The sequence below is a fragment of the Aotus nancymaae genome, unplaced genomic scaffold (assembly GCF_030222135.1).
Source record: "Aotus nancymaae isolate 86718 unplaced genomic scaffold, 86718_ANA_hifiasm-v0.15.2.pri h1tg000008l, whole genome shotgun sequence".
Lineage (NCBI taxonomy): Eukaryota > Metazoa > Chordata > Mammalia > Primates > Aotidae > Aotus > Aotus nancymaae.
The window spans coordinates 37,661,946-37,681,216 of NW_026988419.1; the positions used below are offsets into that span (position 1 = coordinate 37,661,946).

The 19,271-nt window shown below is 36.1% G+C and overlaps 1 protein-coding gene across 1 annotated transcript in view; it reads left to right on the forward strand.

Annotated features, from left to right (window-relative positions):
• The window catches only part of DNAH7 (dynein axonemal heavy chain 7), a 260,963-nt gene that overhangs the window by 177,678 nt on the left and 64,014 nt on the right, over positions 1–19,271 (forward strand). Inside the window, 3 exon segments of the mRNA XM_064372762.1 lie at positions 8,629–8,819; positions 15,343–15,476; positions 16,198–16,533. Of these exon segments, the coding sequence (XP_064228832.1) occupies positions 8,629–8,819; positions 15,343–15,476; positions 16,198–16,533 (661 nt within the window).

Below are 19,271 nucleotides of genomic sequence, written 5' to 3' on the forward strand. Positions count from 1 at the left end.
TAATTCTTACTGGGATCAGTGTAGTTAATGGGTAGGTAACTGGTCTTGGATTCAGAGTACCTGCCTCTGTCACTCAGTATTTGCTTCAATGACCTTCCTAAGACTCAGTTTCCTCATCTATATTTTAACCATATAGTATTAGGAAGAAATAGATTACTGTATGTTGGATACTTACAGCAGTATCTATTGCTCAATTTATGTTTTTTGTTGAGCATTTACTATATGATTTATGTGTATCATCTTTTAATATGACATAAGAAAGGCATAAATGATGTACTCTAGGAATTCAGAGGAATCAGGGAAGACTTCTTGAAGGAATTGGCACCTTAAATACTTTAAGTAGGCTAGACACAGTGGCTCATGCCTAAAATCTCAGCACTTTAGGAGGCTGAGATGGGAGGATTACTTGAACCCAGGAGTTTGAAACTAATCTGGGCAACGAACGTAGTGAGACTCATCTTTACAAAAAATATAAAAATTAACTGGGCATGGTGCTGTGTGCCTGTGGTCCCAGCTACTCAGGAGGCTGAGGTGGAAGAACCACTTGAGCCCAAGAGGTCAAGGCTGCAGTGAGCTATGATAGCCCACTGCACTCCAACCTAGGAAACAGAGTAAGACCCTGTGTCAAAACAAAAACAAAAACAAAAACAAAACAAACAAACAAAAAAAGCCTCAAAACCCAAAACATTATAAAAAAATAAAAAATCCAAAATTACTTGGTTTAACTTAAATATTCAAATAATTTCCTTGATACAGTAAAAGACAATTAAATGATAATTGAGCATCTATCATATGCTTCACATTCTGGAGATTTCTGTAATGTCAGTCACAAATCTTGATGTTAGAATTTCATAATTTTAGACACAAAAGGGCCATAGAGATGATCAATTTAGTTTTCCAAACTATGGGTCACAATCATGGTAGAGATAACCAATTTAGTGGGTCATGACCAGTATTTTGTTAATAAGATGCAATAAGAAGGAATAGAACATAGCAGGCTGCAAAGCATAGTATAAAGGCAAGCATTATTTCATGAAATTTTAAAATTTTATATGCATATTTATGTACTTAATCAGTGTTTAAAATGTATTTTCTACTTTGAGTTGTGACCAGAAACATTTGAAATCCAGTAGTAATTCCAGCCACTTCATTTTATTAACAAGGTAAGTGAGGTATTAGAGAATGTTAATTAAATGGCTTAACCAAGGTAGTTAACTACCCCTTAACTATACTGGTCCCAATAAGGGTCAGTGATGGATGTCCCCTTTCTATACGTGTGTGTGTGTGTGTTTATGACTGTGGTGTTAAGCAAAATATTTGATAGTAGAAATCATGATCATGTGCCGCCTTTTGATGTAACTCCTGTATCAACATACTATGTGCTAATTAAGCCAGTTAAGAGGAGTGCTGAAACTAGCCTAAGTCTTCTGCCTTTGTCTGGTGCTTACTGTGTCACACAAGCAAGATTTTCTTTCAGTTGATATAACCTACTTTTTGGAATAAAATACTTTTTAAATGCTAATGATTATTTACAATGCTTTCTAACATTAGTCCTCAGAGAAAAGTGAAAAGTCTTAATCTCTTAATGGAAGGAGAGATAGATGGCAGATTTTATAGCTATTTCTATATTTAACCATCAAGTAAAAGAATCTGTTACTATTACAGATTTACGACATAATTGGTTAAAGAATCTTCTGTTTAGGGAGTTATCTTTAGATACTGACCTCTTCAGCGACAGTGGCTTTTGATCTGTTGTCCCTTACAGGTAGCCTGGGTTGAGCAGGCAGAAGTTTTTGCCTGCTTCAGCCACCTGCCTCTACTTCAACAGAGCAGGTCTCTCTTTTCTTTTTTATATTGCACTTTATGATAAGATCCTCTTTGAAAAAAAGTGTTATGCTGCTTAAAAAAAAAGTGTTAAAGCCAATGTTCTAGAAAATAAAGGTACATCTGTATTAGCTATATCAATGGATAAGGTGTGCATAGAATACTAATCATACAAATATTGCTGATAAATCAATGTATAGAGAAGATATTTTAATGACTATTGAATCTGTAAAAAAAAAAAACTTTATATCAACAGCAGAATTTGTCATAGAGCCTTCCTTACTTTTCTTATCTCTCAGCACTTTACTTTCTTTCTCCCTCGTATATAACAAATCAGGGATACAGACTACTTCTGGTTTGATGTTGCTTTCATTTGCTCGTTTATTTGTCCATTCATTCATTTAATTAACATTTATTTGCAACTACCATGTACCAGGCAGTGTGGTACATACTAAAAACAGCATGAATAAGACAGACTCAGTCTTTACTTCCGTGAAGCTTGTAGGTTAAAGGAGCAGAAAGAGATTACAGACAAAATGAGGATTAGAAGATGGGAGTGCAGGGTACTGGGGAGCAGCCAGTATTAAAAACAACATGGCACTGTTTTAATCTCTTAGCTTGTTTGCGTTCTTCCATCCATCTGGTGAATTCCTTTAAGTTTTATCCTTTAAAATATAGCTCAAATACCACTTTTTTCTGTGACATCTCCACCCCTCCAATGACTTACAACACTGAAACTTTGATGGATTTCCATGATTTCCCTTATTTTATATGCATAACCATTTGTTTCTCTTCTACAAGCTGCTTGAGAGCACCTGATAGGTGATCAGTAATTGTTGAGTTTACTTTTGATAAAATATGCTACAGAGTTGAACATGAGTTATAGAAGAAGATATTTTCTACTTATCTGAAGTCTCACATGGCATAATGTAGATAATTCATAACTAAAAAATCGAAATTATGTTATGTCCTACATGCAAGAGAAATTTGAAAAGAACGTTAAATTCTCATTATGTTTCTGTTATTAAGGATAACTGTTCGTTTTGAGTGAGATGATGATCTGCCTTATTCAAAAATATTAGCAGCTGTGTGCTTGGATTCCTAGTCTTGGTTTCCCATAAGCTTTGCAAATACTGTGATGTCTGGCACTTGGGAATGAGGAATGAAGTTTTAAGTTTCATAACTGTATTTTAGCTTCAAAAATGATACACATATTAATATAGACACTCAATTACATTTCAAACTAGAAAAAATGTTAGGGTGAGTAGGGGATAAAAATATATAATTATTTTTAGCCAACATTAATTTAAATATCAGATTTTATGCCAAAAATTAATATTGACAAATGTTGACACAATTAGCAAAACTGCAATGTTATAATCTTCCTTAAACAGAATTTCAGTTCAAAATGATCCAGCAAATTAGATTTTAAAAATACAATTGTGTAAAAGTGAAAATGAGTAATTGATATCTGTTGTCATTGTTACTGTTTAACATTGTTAGGAAAGTTTTTTTTCAGTGCAATAAAACAAGAAACAATGAAGGTGCTAGAACATTTAAACACATTTAAAGGAGGAAACAGCTGATTCAGTAGGGCCAGATAAATTGAACAAACACAAGGAAACAAAATTGTTATATTTATAAACAATATATCTCATCTAAACAACTAAAGATTATGAACTGAAAGGTATCAGAATTTAAAAATTAAGCAGAGTAGAAATATTCCAAAAAGAATATTAAATCAGTAACAACTGAGAACCAAAATAGGTGGGTAGTTATTATAGTCAACCGTGAATAGAAAGCAAAGTATAACAAAACAAAATAAAAACCTAGCGTAATTTTAACAACAAAAAGTGAGAAAAAGGCAGAACTTTTCAGATAAACAAGAGAAGGCTTGAGTATGACATCTCTTTTTCTCTGACAGGAAAACTAAAAGTTATAAAGATGTAAACTTTCAGAAATAAATAGAAAATTTAGAAATTTTTAGTATTAAAATTTAGCATCTAAATTTAGTATTATTTAGAAAATAATACTTAACCTAGAAGGAAAGAGAGTAATGAGCCACAAAACATTCAGAAGAGTAAGTTTGGAGTTAACTGGAATAAGCTCTGGAATGAACCCTAATATATGTAAGCCTTTGATGCACTATAAATTAAGCATTATAAACCAACAGAAAAATGAGTCATCACACTAGCGAGTGGTATAAGAAAAGTTGGCTTTGTGGAAAAATATTTTAAGTCAGAGTCTCACTTCACACCAAAATATGTTCCAGATGAGCTTAAAAAGTAAATACGAAAGAAAAACAGAAAAGACAAATGCTAAAAGGAAACATAGTCCTTTGATGGGAAACGATGTCCTAAGCAAATACACAATGGAAAAAATACTTGAAAAGAAAAAGTTTCAACTTATGAAACTTATTTGTATCCTAATTTAAGCCATAAAACTATAATCCAAATACCTTAAGACATGGAGTGTTATATTTCTTGCCTTGATATTTGATAAAACTGTGAATTATTAATTTTTAAGGTGTATCAATTTTAAAAGAGTTCTTAGCTTTGAAAGATGCTTGCAGCTGAAGTTTTATGATGTCTAGGATTGTTTATAAATAATCTGGCTTAGATAAGGAATGGATGAACCTAGATTGGCTGAATTTACAAGGGCTAAAGCAGGATGATAGGTAGGTATCTCAGGTACCAATTATATACTGTTCTCTTTACTTTTGAAAAAGGCTTGAAAATTTCTACAATAAAAAGTTAAATTATAAGAAGAAATATAAACAAATTTAAAAACAAGTGGAAGGCCAGGTCAAGTGGCTCATTCCTGTAATCCTAGCACTTTGAGAGTCTGAGGTAGGAGAAGTGGTTGAGCCCAGGAGTTTGAGACTAGTCTGGGCAACATAGCAAGTCCCCATCTTAAAAAAAAAGAAGAAAGAAAAAAAAATTAGGTGGGCCTGGTATGCATGCCTGTAGTTCCAGCTATGCGAGGCTGCGGTGGGAAGACTGCCTGAGCCTGGAGTTCCAGACTACAGTGAACTGTGATTACATTACTGCACTCCAGCCTGGGAGACACAGCTAGACCCTGTCTCAAAAAATAAAATAGATTAGCGGCAGTAGTTCACACTGTAATCTCAGCACTTTGGGAGGCTGAGGTGGGCGGATTGCTTGAGCTCAGTAGTTTAAGACCAGCCTGGGCAACATGGTGAAGCCCTATCTTTACCAAAAATACAAAAAATTAGCTGGGCATGATGGTACCCACCTGTCATCTCAGCTACCTAGGAGGCTGAGGTGGGAGGATGGCCTGAGTCCAGGAGGTGGAGGTTTCAGTAAGCTGAGATTGTGCCACGCTGCACTCCAGCCTGGGCAACAGAGTGAGACCCCATCTCAAATAAATACATAATACATACATACATACATACATACATACATGTTGAAAATTGGGAAATATTTGCTAAAACAATGTTTAAAAATACAGATAAAGTTAGGCTGGGCGCAGTGGCTCATGCTTGTAATCCCAACGCTTTGTGAGGCTGAGGTGGGTGGATCATGAGGTCAGGAGATCAAGACCATCCTGGCTAACATGGTGAAACCTTGTCTCTACCAAAAATACAAAAATTAGCTCGATGTGGTGGTAGGTGCCTGTAGTCCCAGCTATTCAGAAAGCTCAGGCAGGAGAATCACTTGAACCTGAGAGGTGGAGATTGCAGTGAGCTGAGATCACACCACTGCACTCCAACCTGGGTGATAGAGTGAGCATCCTTATCAAAAAATAATAATAATACAGATAAAGTTTTTAAAGTAGCACATGTGGTAATGAGTGCCGGTTGTTCCTGCCATCCAGTCACGTTTGTCTTTACTATCAGCACCCCTGTGTTACATGAGCACATTGTATCCAGAGTAAAAAACTGTATTTCCTAACCTCTGTTGTGGTTATTTATGGCCATATGACTGTGGTTGGGTTTGGTCAAATTACTATATTCAGGCCAACAAGATGAGAGTGGAAGTGCCATTTGTGACTCCCAAGGAACACCCTTAAAGGATATTTCTTCTTTTTTTTCTAATGGATGGAATGTGGATGTGGTTTAAAAGGCCATATTGACCAAAGAGATCAAAGCCATATGCTAAGAATAGTGAAGGTGCAAGATGGCAGGATCTTGGATCCCTCACTATTTAGATACACTGTCCTTTCAGCCTTGAGCTGACTAACTTGGGTTTTCCTGTATATGAGACATAAATTTCTCCTTGTTGTCATTGCTATGGGTTTTCTGACACTTGTCACTGAACCTAATTGTAAATAATATGTCCTCTAATGAAAAAATGGTCAAGTATGTCAGTATACACTTCCCAGAAAAAGAGCAGCTAAGAACACCCTGCCAAAAATGTGCATTTTAAGTGTTGTAGTGTTGTTTACCTATCAAATCATAAAAGTCACAAATACATTGTTGAATACTGACAGTATGGTATAGTGGTTAAGGGAGTGAAGGAGCCAGACAGCCAGGTTCAAGTCCCTGCCTTGCTTTGTCATTTACCAGCTGATTTTACTGAAAAATTTATTTTGATTGCCTGTCCTATTTTATCTGTAAAACTTGCATAATAATAGACCATGCTTTTTAAAGTTATAAGGATGACAAGAAAATATAATGCCAGAATGGTGTTCAGCATTTGTAAATACATTGGTATTTTGTAAAAATAGGTTTAAAAACAAATGACAAAATGAGTACTCACCACAACTTGGAAATCTCTATAGCTTTTCAGGGATGTTAACTTGGCAATATAAATAGCTTTTAAAATGTTCATAACTGTTGACTATTAATTCTACATCTAGGGCTCTAGCCTGATTAAGTAATTAGAAATGAACACAAAGGTTTGTTCATACAGATGTTCACTGTGGCATTATTAATAATAGTGTAAAAGTGGAAGCAATCTAAACAATACAAAATTAACATATTTAATACATTATGATGAATTCATATTTAACCATGAAAAATAATCATTTAATGCAATAGAAAATAAAAATGAGTTTAAAAATAATCTGACATGCCTGCCTCTGCTGAGGCAGAGGTGGAAATCACCAAGAAGGCATTTTTAGGGCTTCATTTAGCCAGGAGTAACCTGTGGGAAGGAGAAAATACATCTGCACTTTTCACAGGAATTGAGATCCAAATACCTGTCACCCCAGCACCCTGAGCCCCTTCCTTCCCATCCAGATTGCACACCCATCTCTTGAAGGACTTCTACAAAATGCCATCATCCAAGTTTGGCTGATAGCACCCCAAACACCAAAATATCAGACTTCAGCAAAGATATCATTAACCTGAAAATGTCATTGATCTTTGAACCAGCGATTCCCCTTCTAGAATGCTATCAGAGGCAAATATTCTGAAATGCGGTTTTTTTATACAGTGCTTGTTATAATATTCAGAACAAGAAACAATCCAAATATCTAATAATAGAACACTGGTTTAAAAAATGAGAGAACACTAATATGATACACTATTGTGCAGTAATTAAAAGCATGCTTATTAGAGTTTTCAACAACATGGGGAAATATGCTGTAAGTCAAACAAAATAGTATGCAAAATTCAATATATTGTTTAGTCTCAACTGTGTGTGGAGAAAGATAAATAATACTAGAGAGAAATGATAATTTATTCAACAGTTATACTATATGTAGTTTGTGTCATTTTTCTTTTTTTTTTTTTCTTATTTATTTATATTTGAGACAGGATATTGCTGTGTTGCCCAAGCTGGAGGGCAGTAGCTTGATCATGGCTCACTGCAGCCTTGACCTCCTAGGCTCATACAGTTTTCCTGGCTCAGCCTCCAAAGTAGCTGCCACCTGGCTAATTCTTGTATTTTCTTGGTAGAGACAGGGTCTTGCCATGTTGCCTAGGCTGGTCTCGAACTCCTGAGCTCAAGGAATCCTCTTGCCTCAGCCTCTGAAATTGCTGGGATTACTGACATGAGAAAAATGACTTTGTGTCATTTTTCTATCTATATACTGTATAAGTCCATTAAAATATTAGGGAGAGGTAGAGAAATTAAGCAAATCTAATTAGTAGCAGTTTTCCATTTCTTCTTTGTACCTTCCTTCCTGAACTTTCCAGATGTTCTACAATAAACATTTTTTTTTTTTTTTTTTTTTTTTTGAGACGGAGTTTCGCTCTTGATACCCAGGCTGGAGCGCAATGGCGCGATCTCGGCTCACCGCAATCTCCGCCTCCTGGGTTCAGGCAATTCTCCTGCCTCAGCCTCCTGAGTAGCTGGGATTACAGGCACGCGCCACCGTGCCCAGCTAATTTTTTTGTATTAGTAAAGACGGGGTTTCACCATGTTGACCAAGATGGTCTCCATCTCTTGACCTCGTGATCCACCCGCCTCGGCCTCCCAAAGTGCTGGGATTACAGGCTTGAGCCACCACGCCCGGCCGTACAATAAACATTTTTAATAATTAAAAATACAGTAACAATTTAAGTCACTATAATTGGAAATGCCTTTTCTCTGGTGTCTCAGATGGATAAACTTCACTGCCATAATACCTGAACACTTAGTGAACCCCAAGCCAGGCAGCTATGATTACAGAGAAAGAAAGCAGGCGGGATGACTAGGTAGACCTACCACTTAAGTCCTTCCCACAGAATGCAGCTATTTTTCATGGCATTATTTCTTTATACTTTTCAGACAACAGAAATAATTTTATAGGTAACTAGGAACAGAATTTATCTGTAAGGCTGGAAGAACTTGGAGGGTTGAATGTTTATAGTCAATATTTAAAATAACATGAAATCTTTTTCTGATTTTACTCCAGTGTTGCTAGAAAATGTTGGCGAAGAACTAGATCCTATTTTGGATCCTCTTCTACTAAAACAAACCTTTAAGCAGAGTGGGAGTACATGTATCCAGCTTGAGTACTCTACAATTGAATATGCATCTGATTTCCGCTTCTATATTACTACCAAGCTAAGAAATCCTCATTATCTTCCTGAAACATCAGTAAAGGCCAGTATATAAAATGAATGTTTCTTTATCAGATTTTGTAAGTAGTGACTATATACTCCTCCTGAGTCATAAAAGAACAGGTCTTCCTTAGAAAAACGGATTTTATCCTATTTAGATATTTCCTGAAATTGCTATAATAATTTCCAAATGTTTCTTTGGTGGGTACACGTAAGTAATAAAGGAACCTTGAGTATGCTATGCAAAAAAAAAAAAAAAGTCATCAGAATCAAATTTCTACAGGTGATATGATTCTTAGATTTTCATTGTTAAAAATAGATGACATATACCCACATTCTTTCTTTGTAGTAAATGATAATATGCTGATGATTGAATTGAAATTCAGAAACAGAACTCCATTCTTCTTTCTCAGACTAAGGTTGCTGCTCTCTGATTGTATGTAATTACTTAAAAGAACTGTTTTCAATCACTGTTCTTTTAGAATACTAAAAATTCCTTTAAAGAGTGAATTTAGCTTCAAGTTTTAGTCTGTGACTAAAATGTCCTGAGATGTTGATCTGCAACTGAGCTCCTAGGTTTACAAGCTACACCTTATTCTGTTTTTATTCCTAATTCTTAGCCTCGGTTGGCATTCATTAAGTGTTTGTGGAGTGAGCGAATGAGTGAATGAAGGATTGCTTTCATTTACAGAAGCAAGCAGGTGAAGACGTTAAGAAATGCTTATTTAGATTTTGAAAGTTATATAGAGAAGCAAGAGTTATATAGTGAATTCAAATACTTGCCTTTATTGGAAGTATTTAAATTAACATGGGCATCTCTCTGCAAAGAGGCAGAGAAAGGATCGAGATGGTGTAATTTTTTCCCTCCAGGATGAATAAACATGATCCCTTCTCTCTAGAGGTTTACCTTATAAATAATGTGTATGCCAAGTAACTGAATTGTGTGATTAGGAAGATACAGAGGAACTGCAGTGTGTCCTGGGAGCTCAGAGTTGAGGACATACTTAGGCTGGGCATTCAGCGACTAGCGGAAGACTAGGGGAAAATGGAGTGACCCTTGAGCTTAATTTTAAAAACAGAATGTTAAAACATGGAAATTCTTGGCTCTTTTTAATTAATTAAAATGCAACATATTTAAACATCTTCAAATATCTATTATGTATTTACCTGCTAGGGAAGGGAACATCCAGTAGTAGTAAGGCCATAGATTTGGGTGCTACTTGCCAGGTGTATGATTTGGGACATTTCATTTAACCTCTTTGTGCCTCAATTCTCTCATCTGTCAAGTGAGAATAATAAATATCTATCTCATAGAGTGATGTTAATTAAATAAATTAATCTGCATAAAACACTTAGAATAAGACCAATAGATAGTGTTACTATGGAGTGTTACTTATCAGAAATACTATTTAACATTTAAATATAAGTGAAAAAGAATGAAGCAAAAAGGAAATGATAAAATCCCAGAGCTGTGTTAGAGAAAAGTGTTTAAGTAAATGACATGGAAAACCTTTTTTTACTGTTCAGTAAAATATGTGAAACTATCACACATAACATCAACAATTCTTAGTTCACTAATAACTGATTATGGTAGGAGTCATAAAACACTGTGGGGAGTAAACTGACCTATGATTCAGTATCAAAACCCTTAAGATCCCTAGAGTGTCTTATTGCTTTATTATTTTTAATTGCTGGAATTGATTAAACAGGGATTAGAAAACATAGTGAGGCAGTTACTTGCTTTCATTTACAAATTATAATACTTCCTCTGGATTCCACTTTTAGGATCGTTTACGTACCTTTTGCTTTCAAAAGCACCCAAGGGATGGTGTCATGCTGGAATAATCCTTTTGAGTCTAAATGAAAATAAAATTATGAAACCATATTTTATGTTCTTAAATGTTTATTTGAGAACAAATGGCTTGATTTGAAAAGTCTTGATGTGAAAAGACCCAACATTAATGGAATATGAATGGATACCTCCTTGTGTCTGAACACAATGAAGTAAAAGTTGTAAAACATGCATTTTGCTACCACTGTGCCTATGGTTTTTGGATTAAAGCAAATGTAACCTGTGGACTTGGTTGCTTATTCCAATAGGGAAAATATCTTGAAAGCTTTATATTTTTTCCATGAATAAATGGCAAAGCAGTAGAGAATTACATGACATTTAATGAGTTTTTAAAATTGCTCAATTTCAAAAAGTACTTATCTCATAAATTTATGATTATATCCATGTAGTCTGTAGTTAGTGGCCTCCAAGGTCTGCCATGGGGCAGGTGGGGAAAAAGTTTAACCCAGATGATACCTGCCATTGAGGAGGTGCCTAGGTGTGGGCGGAAGGAGGACGTCGCCTTCCTAGGGGTTTTGCAAGAAGCTCGTTTACACTTACTGGCCACAAGTAGGACATTTTCTTAGAAAAATAAAATTACTCTGTCCCTGCAGAGGAAATATTTTCTTGTATGTAAAAGCAGAGAAGCACAATATCTCCCACCCAGTAGCAGGAGCTGGGAATACAGAGGGGTGGAGGCTAAAGCAGCTCCATCTTGGATGCTAATCCACCAAGTTGTCTTCTGATTAACTGTTCCGGGAAGAGTCTAAGATTTCCAGTTTATCTACTGTTCCTTGTGTAAGAGTAGGTACTTACCATACATCCTGCCCTTTGGTCAAACAACCTTCAATTATTCTACGCATCCCTTCCGATCACTTTTCCTGTGGTATATGAGCCCTGGGTCTTGTGGGTAATGGCGAAGGGATCCACCGCCTCGTCTCGCTGCCGCCCAGGACACAGACATGGCTTCTGTTCCGTAAGTCCCTATTAAATGTTTCTTTCTAAGAAGCTGGATATGTCAGCCTCTTTCTTCAGCCTCTGCTTCTGCTGATTTCAGGGGTAGGTTTGCATAGACCTGCCCGCCAGGAAACAACAGATGAAAAGACAAAAAACAAAAGTAGAACAGCAACCTCAGTAACAGCATTACCTATTCTTCGTTTGTAAGAAAGGAAAACCTTTGCGCCTTGGCAATGCAAACAATTTATAAATCAGGCAAAACCTCCAAAGGTGACAAATAAGTCATTAAGATTAGAAAAATAACATTTTTGACCCTGTTTTATTTTTTTTTAAACCATTCCACCGGTAGGGACACACTGCTTATTATTAGGAGGGAGAGTGATGGCTGCTTCTATGGCTGTGCAGTCTGTACATAACACAAAGGTGAAATTGAAGAGGGCTGAAATCTAGCCCCAAGGAAACTAGGCATTGGCCTGGTGTGGAGCTGATTCTGCATGCAGACGACATCTTTTTCTAATCCACACATGATACATCATAGACTAGCAGAGGCTTGAAGGAATAAAACACAAAAACAAGAACAACACTTTTGCCTTCCAAATAAATATTTCTGATAAGTTGCCTGTGTTGGAGTTGGTTGATTATAACCTGCTATATGTAGGTTGTTTGCCCATGGGGTTGTTTCTTCTCTACTAGTTCACAGGTTTTAAAATTTGAATTAAAATTCTAATTAAAAAAAAAAACCCTTCGATTTCAGTATGCCAAAATGGCATTTTTTAGCTGCTACAATTTAGGTCGTGATAGAAAATGTATTTAAAAGTTTTGGACAAAATTGTCACTAACATATAGAATGCAGTGGTTTTATCTGGGTTTGAAAAAGTATTTCCTATTAAAAAACCTCCTTTCCTTAGGGAAATGATGAAATCAGGAGCAAACACTGAGTCACCTCTGATGGTTTGTGGTAGTTGCTGAAATTTTTATGGAATTTTCAAGGGTAAAAAACAAGTATTTCTTTTTTTGTTTTTTAATTAAGTTCTGGGATACATGTGCAGAACGTGCAGGTTTGTTACGTAGATATACATGTGCCATGGTGGTTTGCTGAACCTATCAACCTGTCGTCTAGGTTTTAAACCCTGAATGTATTAGGTGTTTGTCCTAATGTTTCCCTCCCTTTGCTCCCCAACCCCCGACAGGCCCTGGTGTGTGATGTTTTCCTCCCTGTGTCCATGTGTTCTCATTGTTCAACTCCCGCTTATGAGTGAGAACAAGCAGCGTTTGATTTTCTCTTCCTGTGTTAAAAACAAGTATTTCTAATATTGCCTACTGCACACATTGAATTCTCAGATACATGTGGTAGAAAATGTTTGCCTTCAATTATAGGTAGTAGATGAAGGGTGCTCCTTGGGTCCTACCTGAACACTCTCCAGTGGTGGAACAGATTCCTCTAAACATGCTTTGCCTTTCTCTGCTGCTTTGTCTATGCTGTTTCGTTTGCCAAGAGCAATTGTTCTTCAATCCTGGATTGAAATCACCTAGGGAGTTTTTAACACCCCCCCACCCCACCCCCACCCCCACCCCCCACCCCACCAAATACCTAGGCCACACTCCAGACCAATTAAATCAAACTCTCTGGACTTAAGACCCAGACACTCCTAGTTTTTAAATTTGACAGTATTCCAGTCAGCAGCCAAGGTTGAAATCTTGTGGCCTGTAGAATGTTGCCCTCTTCTTTCTCTTGACTAGCTGCCAATCACTCTTAAGTTTTAACTCAGGTGTCCTTTGCTTGGGGGAAGCCCTCTTTGTCTTCCTGATCTGGGTTGGGTACCCTCTGTGGTCCTGTAGCATTGCAAGCTTACCACTCTCAGAGTCCTTATCCCATTGGGTGTTCTTTGTTCTTCTGTTTGCTCAGCTAGACTAAAACTTTTGAGGTCAGGGACCAGACTGTATCTTGCTTTTCTTTATATTATAGAGTCTGATTCATAGTAGCTATTATTTTATATAAAATGCCTTAGGGAAGAATCATCAAGTGACTAAGATTTTAGGAAATAGAAGTAGCAGAGAGCAACTCTATGAACATGGAATGTGGGCATTCTGAAAGTTTGAAGGGAACATGACTTTGTGCCAAACAAGCCATGAAGTCAAATAAGAGATCCCTGTGCTAAAGTTACTTTCATTCTGGTCTAGGAGAGAGACATGTATACCCATGTACTGAGACCAGCTTGGTTGTGGAGATCCCAACCCAGGCGACGCTAAAGGAATTAAGAAACAGACACAAAGATAGAGTGCAAAAGTGGGAAACAGAGTGGGACCATCAAGGGACTGAGCATTTCCCAGCTGAAAGCCCAGAGCAGACTGTGACCCACGTATTTATTCTTTGTGAATAAGTGATTATTTTAATAAGGTGTTTCTTCATAGAATGAAGATAGACTAAACAGGCAGATAGTGCTGGTTCACTACTAAAATAGAAATAAGCTAGAAAGCACTCTTTGCGAGTCAGCAATGGGGACAAGGTCATGTATCCTGTGTTTTGGGAACTGGTTTAACTAGTGCATGACCAGTACATATTGCTTACTATTCTAGCAGTTTTCTGCCTGGGGATGGCTGGGTGTTCCTTGCCATCGTTTCTCAGTAAACAACATGTAATCCATCACACACACATCAAGAACTTTTCCCAGCAATCCATAAAAATTAAAAGTAAAAAAGTTGGTGATACATGGTGATAATAAAGAGCCTTCTGACTTTCAAAAAAAAATGTGATTCAAGACATGAGGTCAAGCAGACTGCAATATACATGAAAAAAACAAAGGTGAGGATTTCAAATGAAGCCAAGGTCGAGACAGTATGGGTTCATTGGTGACCAGAGCCAGGAAGTTACTATGGTTTATTGCAGTGTGTGTGGATGGGCGTGCAGAGGCAGGGCAGGGAGCAGATTGTAGAGGGCTGTATCATGAAATTCAGTGGAGGCAGAAAATATATAAAAATAACGCTTTCTATAAGTGTCATTGTAAAAGCCCAGAGAGAGGTTATTCCATAGCTGGAAAGGATTAGGGGAGCAATAGAATGATTTGTTTGTTTTTTGCTTTTTTTTTAAAAAAGAGAGCCAAGCATGTTTGCATGTTTATGGGAACGAACCAGGAGATGTGGGCAATGAAGAGATATCTGCCTATAAGAGCAATTAGGTCCCTGGATGAAGCAGGTGTTAGCAAACAGTCTTGATAGACACCATGAAAATGTAAATTCCTTAGTTCACAATAGTGGCTGATTATCAGATTGTAAAAATACTGCACTCATGACAAGTAATTACAGGGTTTCTTTTTATCTCACTTTGTAAGATTTCCTTTACTTTTGATACCAGTAGAATCCTTACAATGTAAATCAGCTGGTCCAACTAATAGGATTCCAGAGCCAGGCTTTGAACCTTAGATTATGCCATGGCTGCTCTGATCAACTGAAATGAAAGAGAGCTTCCAACCTGATTGTAATGAACTTTGTTGTTGAAGAGTTCTCAGAAATTAGACCAGTTTGAAATGAGAATATATTGATCACCTAACAAACCCTTTGAGGTATTAGATTTCTGACTATGAGAAACTGAGGTGGATTTTAAATCCGACAATCATGCTTGTCTATGTCGTTAATCATAGTCTCTACAAATTATACCTTCACAAGTACTACTCTATGTAGTAAACAGAGTCTATTTTAAGGTCAGAACTTGACACATAAAAGCAGAGACATTTTTAATAGAAATAATGCTGCAACTTTTGTATATTTTTTCTGTTTATAGGTAACATTATTAAACTTCATGATAACCTCTGAGGGAATGCAAGACCAGCTTCTGGGAATTGTGGTGGCACGAGAAAGGCCAGACCTTGAAGAAGAAAAGCAAGCCTTGATATTACAAGGAGCTGAAAACAAAAGGTTTTCAATGTCATAAACAGAACTATTCTTCTTTGTTTTGATATCATTAGGATGAATTAAAGTACATTTTACAGATCTCTTTTGTTAGTTTGATAGGAATACTGCAAGGGAAAATATAACAGGAAAATGTAAGGAATTATATTACCTCCATGTTAATTTATAAAACTGCATTACTGAGTATATTTTTACATGCACGTTCTTAGGCACTGGAAGAGCTAGAAGGCCTGCCACAAGTCAGGGCAGGGTATTTTCATATATTCTGCAAAGTTTTAGTATTTGTTGTGTAATGGAGGTAACCTGATTTTTACTGGAGCATGGTATGAATGAATATGTTGCATTCCACTTACTGCCCATAACATCTATATCATAGGTAGAAAGAGTAAAGCTGTATAAGTCATGTAAAATTTCAGAAAATAAATGGAGTGCTACTTTCTGTTCACTCCAAGCTGAGATCCTTGATGGCAGAGTAAACTGGCTTGCCGTATTTCTTTCTAGTTAGCACATAAATGATCATTAAAAAGGGAAATGGAGCAGAAAGGCCCATCTTTGTGACATTTCGCAAGATAAGAAATTAATTACACAGCATCACCATTACAGATATTTGTCACAAAGTGATGCATTTCTTTAGGTTACAAGCTCTTTGTTTCTTATAAAAGAACATATACGTGAAATGATTTTAAATGGCTTCTTTTTCTTCTGAGAAAATTGTGTTTTATTCCAGGCAGTTAAAAGAAATAGAAGACAAGATTTTAGAAGTTCTTTCATCTTCAGAAGGCAATATATTAGAAGATGAAACTGCTATTAAGATATTATCTTCCTCCAAGGCTTTGGCTAATAAGATTTCTCAGAAGCAGGAAGTAGCCGAAGAGACAGAGAAAAAGATTGACACCACCTGCATGGGCTATCGTCCTATTGCCATCCATTCTTCCATCCTGTTTTTTTCTATTGCTGATTTAGCCAACATTGAGCCCATGTACCAGTATTCACTGACCTGGTTTATTAACCTTTTCATCCTGTCTATTGAAAATTCAGAGAAGTCAGAAATTTTGGCAAAAAGGTATGTAAAGGAAATACTAATTCATATTAATGAATTAATGCATGAAAATTAGAGAATAATTTGTGGCTTCCATTGTTGTCTCAGAGCAGTACAAACGTTACAGCCACTTACCTAAAATGAACTTGATTAATCATTGTACCAGAAATAAATCTGAGGGTTAGAAATTGAACAAGTGTCCAAATTCAGTCTGCCAAGGAACTGTTTACAGAAATCTAGGATTATAATGTAATTCTAGAAGGAGAAAACATTTACTTTCATTTTTCATTTGCAAAATATATTTATGAATGGAAGTATGGAAAGAGTAGTTAATACTTTCCAAAAATATGACTCCTATTCTGTACGAGCTGGCATTCCAAAAGTTGTAAATCCACATTTTAATTTACACATCTATAAAATTTGTCAAGTATTAGGGTAAAAAATATCCCAAACCTCGTTGTGATTATTTGTGGTAATGGAGTTTCTTTTGTTATTCTTATTTATATAAAATACCTTATATTACTGTTATAATAAGTAATGAAATTAAGATCTGACTTAAATCTACAAGAGAATTAAATTTCATTTGAATTTTTAAATCAGTGAGATTCAGTTTGGTATTAAAACATGTTTTTAGTAGAGTTAAATGTGAAATTACTTTTTGAAAAAAGAAAGTGATTAATTGCAACTTTTGCCTTTTATAAACTTCTTGATCAAGATGAACCTAGATACTTCAGTTTCTTGACTGTTCAGACCCACAAGGGAAACTCAATTTACTATTTATTATTCACTGCTAAGAATTCTTTTCTAGAAATCTAAAATATTAATCTCACTGAAACCTGAATTGAATTTCTTTCTTTATCATGGTAGAGTTGAAAATGTTGATTGTTCTTAGACTTAGCAATTTTTTGTTAGTAAGATTGATTATTTTACAAGTTATAATATGACACTAATGAAGGTGTGAGTCTAAAAAGAAATTAGATATCTGCCATTGAGAAAGGGGGGAGTACATTATTTATTTGGAAGAAATGCGTAATGATAGAGTTTATGATATTTGAAAATGTTTAGTTTCTTTATTCCAGTTTTGAAATTTTCAAGTTGAGCAAGGATTACAGAAATAAGTAAAACAAAATTTTAAGTAATCTTTCTTAGAAAAGTTCCTAGCTATTTGCATTATAATTTAGTTAATTAAACATGCATGTCTGGTTTTCATACTAGATTCGGAGTTCCATGAGACAAGAAAAAAAAAAACTATCCCCAGGCTGGGCATGGTGGCTTACACCTGTAATCCCAGCACTTTGGGAAGCCAAGATGAGCAGCTTGCTTGAGCCCAGGAGTTTAAGACCAGCCTGGGCAACATGGCAAAACCCCGTCTCTACCAAAAAACACACAAATTTAGCCAGGCATGGTGGTGTGGGCCTGTGTAGGAGGATTACTTGACCCCAGGAAGTTGAGGCTGCAGTGAGCCGTAATTGTGCCACCATACTTCAGCCTGGGCAATAGAATAAGACCCCATCTCAACACAAAACAAAACTATTTCCAGCAGTTACTACAGTACTAATCAAATTACAGCCACACGATAAATAATGCTCTGCTTTTCACTACTGGTCTTAATTTCTACCTTGGTTAAAGAATAACCACCAGAATGTTACTCTCTTAATTAGCTTAAAATCAAGGTATTTTCTGGAGTCCAGAGAAAACTGCTATGGTCTGCCATTTAAAGACATTGTTCATATAAGCTTGAAAAATGAAAACAATTCGGTGCTTTAAAAATAATGATGGGTCTTTTATAGTCTCTCATTATATCAAGTTAGAGCTCATCCAAGGTACGGACTTTGTTTCTTCGTTACTGTGCTTTTGCCCCTTAAGATGTAAGGAAAAGCAAATCCTTTTTACCCAGATGAGCGATTCAGATGAAATTTAGAAAACAAAATGTGGCATTTTCTTTTTAGTTAAACTTCTTTAATTTCGAAACAATGAAAATCATATGTATGTTGCAGTAATACTAAAAGTATAATTCTGGGACCAAGAGGTAAATAGAGAAGATGTATTTGAACCTTTTATTGAAGTTATCAATACACATGAAGAAACGTGCAGAAATCAGAAGTATTTGCTCGTGAGTAAACTTGTATAACTAGCACCCGACTCAAGGCACAGAATGTTACCAACAGCCCAGAAGTGTCCGCTTCTGATCACTAACCCTTTACCCCAGGGAGACCACTGTCCTGACTTCCAACACCACAGGTTATAGTTTTTGCCAGTTTTAGAACTTTATAAATAGAATCACACACCATGTGCTTTTTTGTGTCTTACATCTTGCACTCAACATCATGCTTGTGAAATTAATGCACATTGTTTTGTCTAGCGCAGCATTTACTTACTTTAATTGTTAGTTTTCTATTGTTAGGGAAGTATAATTAAAAACTACATCTTCTCCCAACCCAGAAACTCTCTCCTCAAAGGCCATAGCGAAAGAAAACAGTTTTATTGTTGAATAAACGTTAAACAGAATGTGATACAAGTCATAGGCAATTGCAAAGAGATTGCAAAGACAGAGAGGAATCTCACCCCCTTAATTACTGAAGCAGATACAACCTATTACATCACATTTAGTTCATCCTAACTTTACCTGGCAATCAAAGTGACCATCTGTGTTAGCAAATTGGCTTTATCCAGAGGAAAACCAAACTTTTCGTATCTATATGACAGGAGGTAGTTTTGCAACTTGAAATAAGCTTAACTGAAGTTAGGCTCCTATCCTTCTC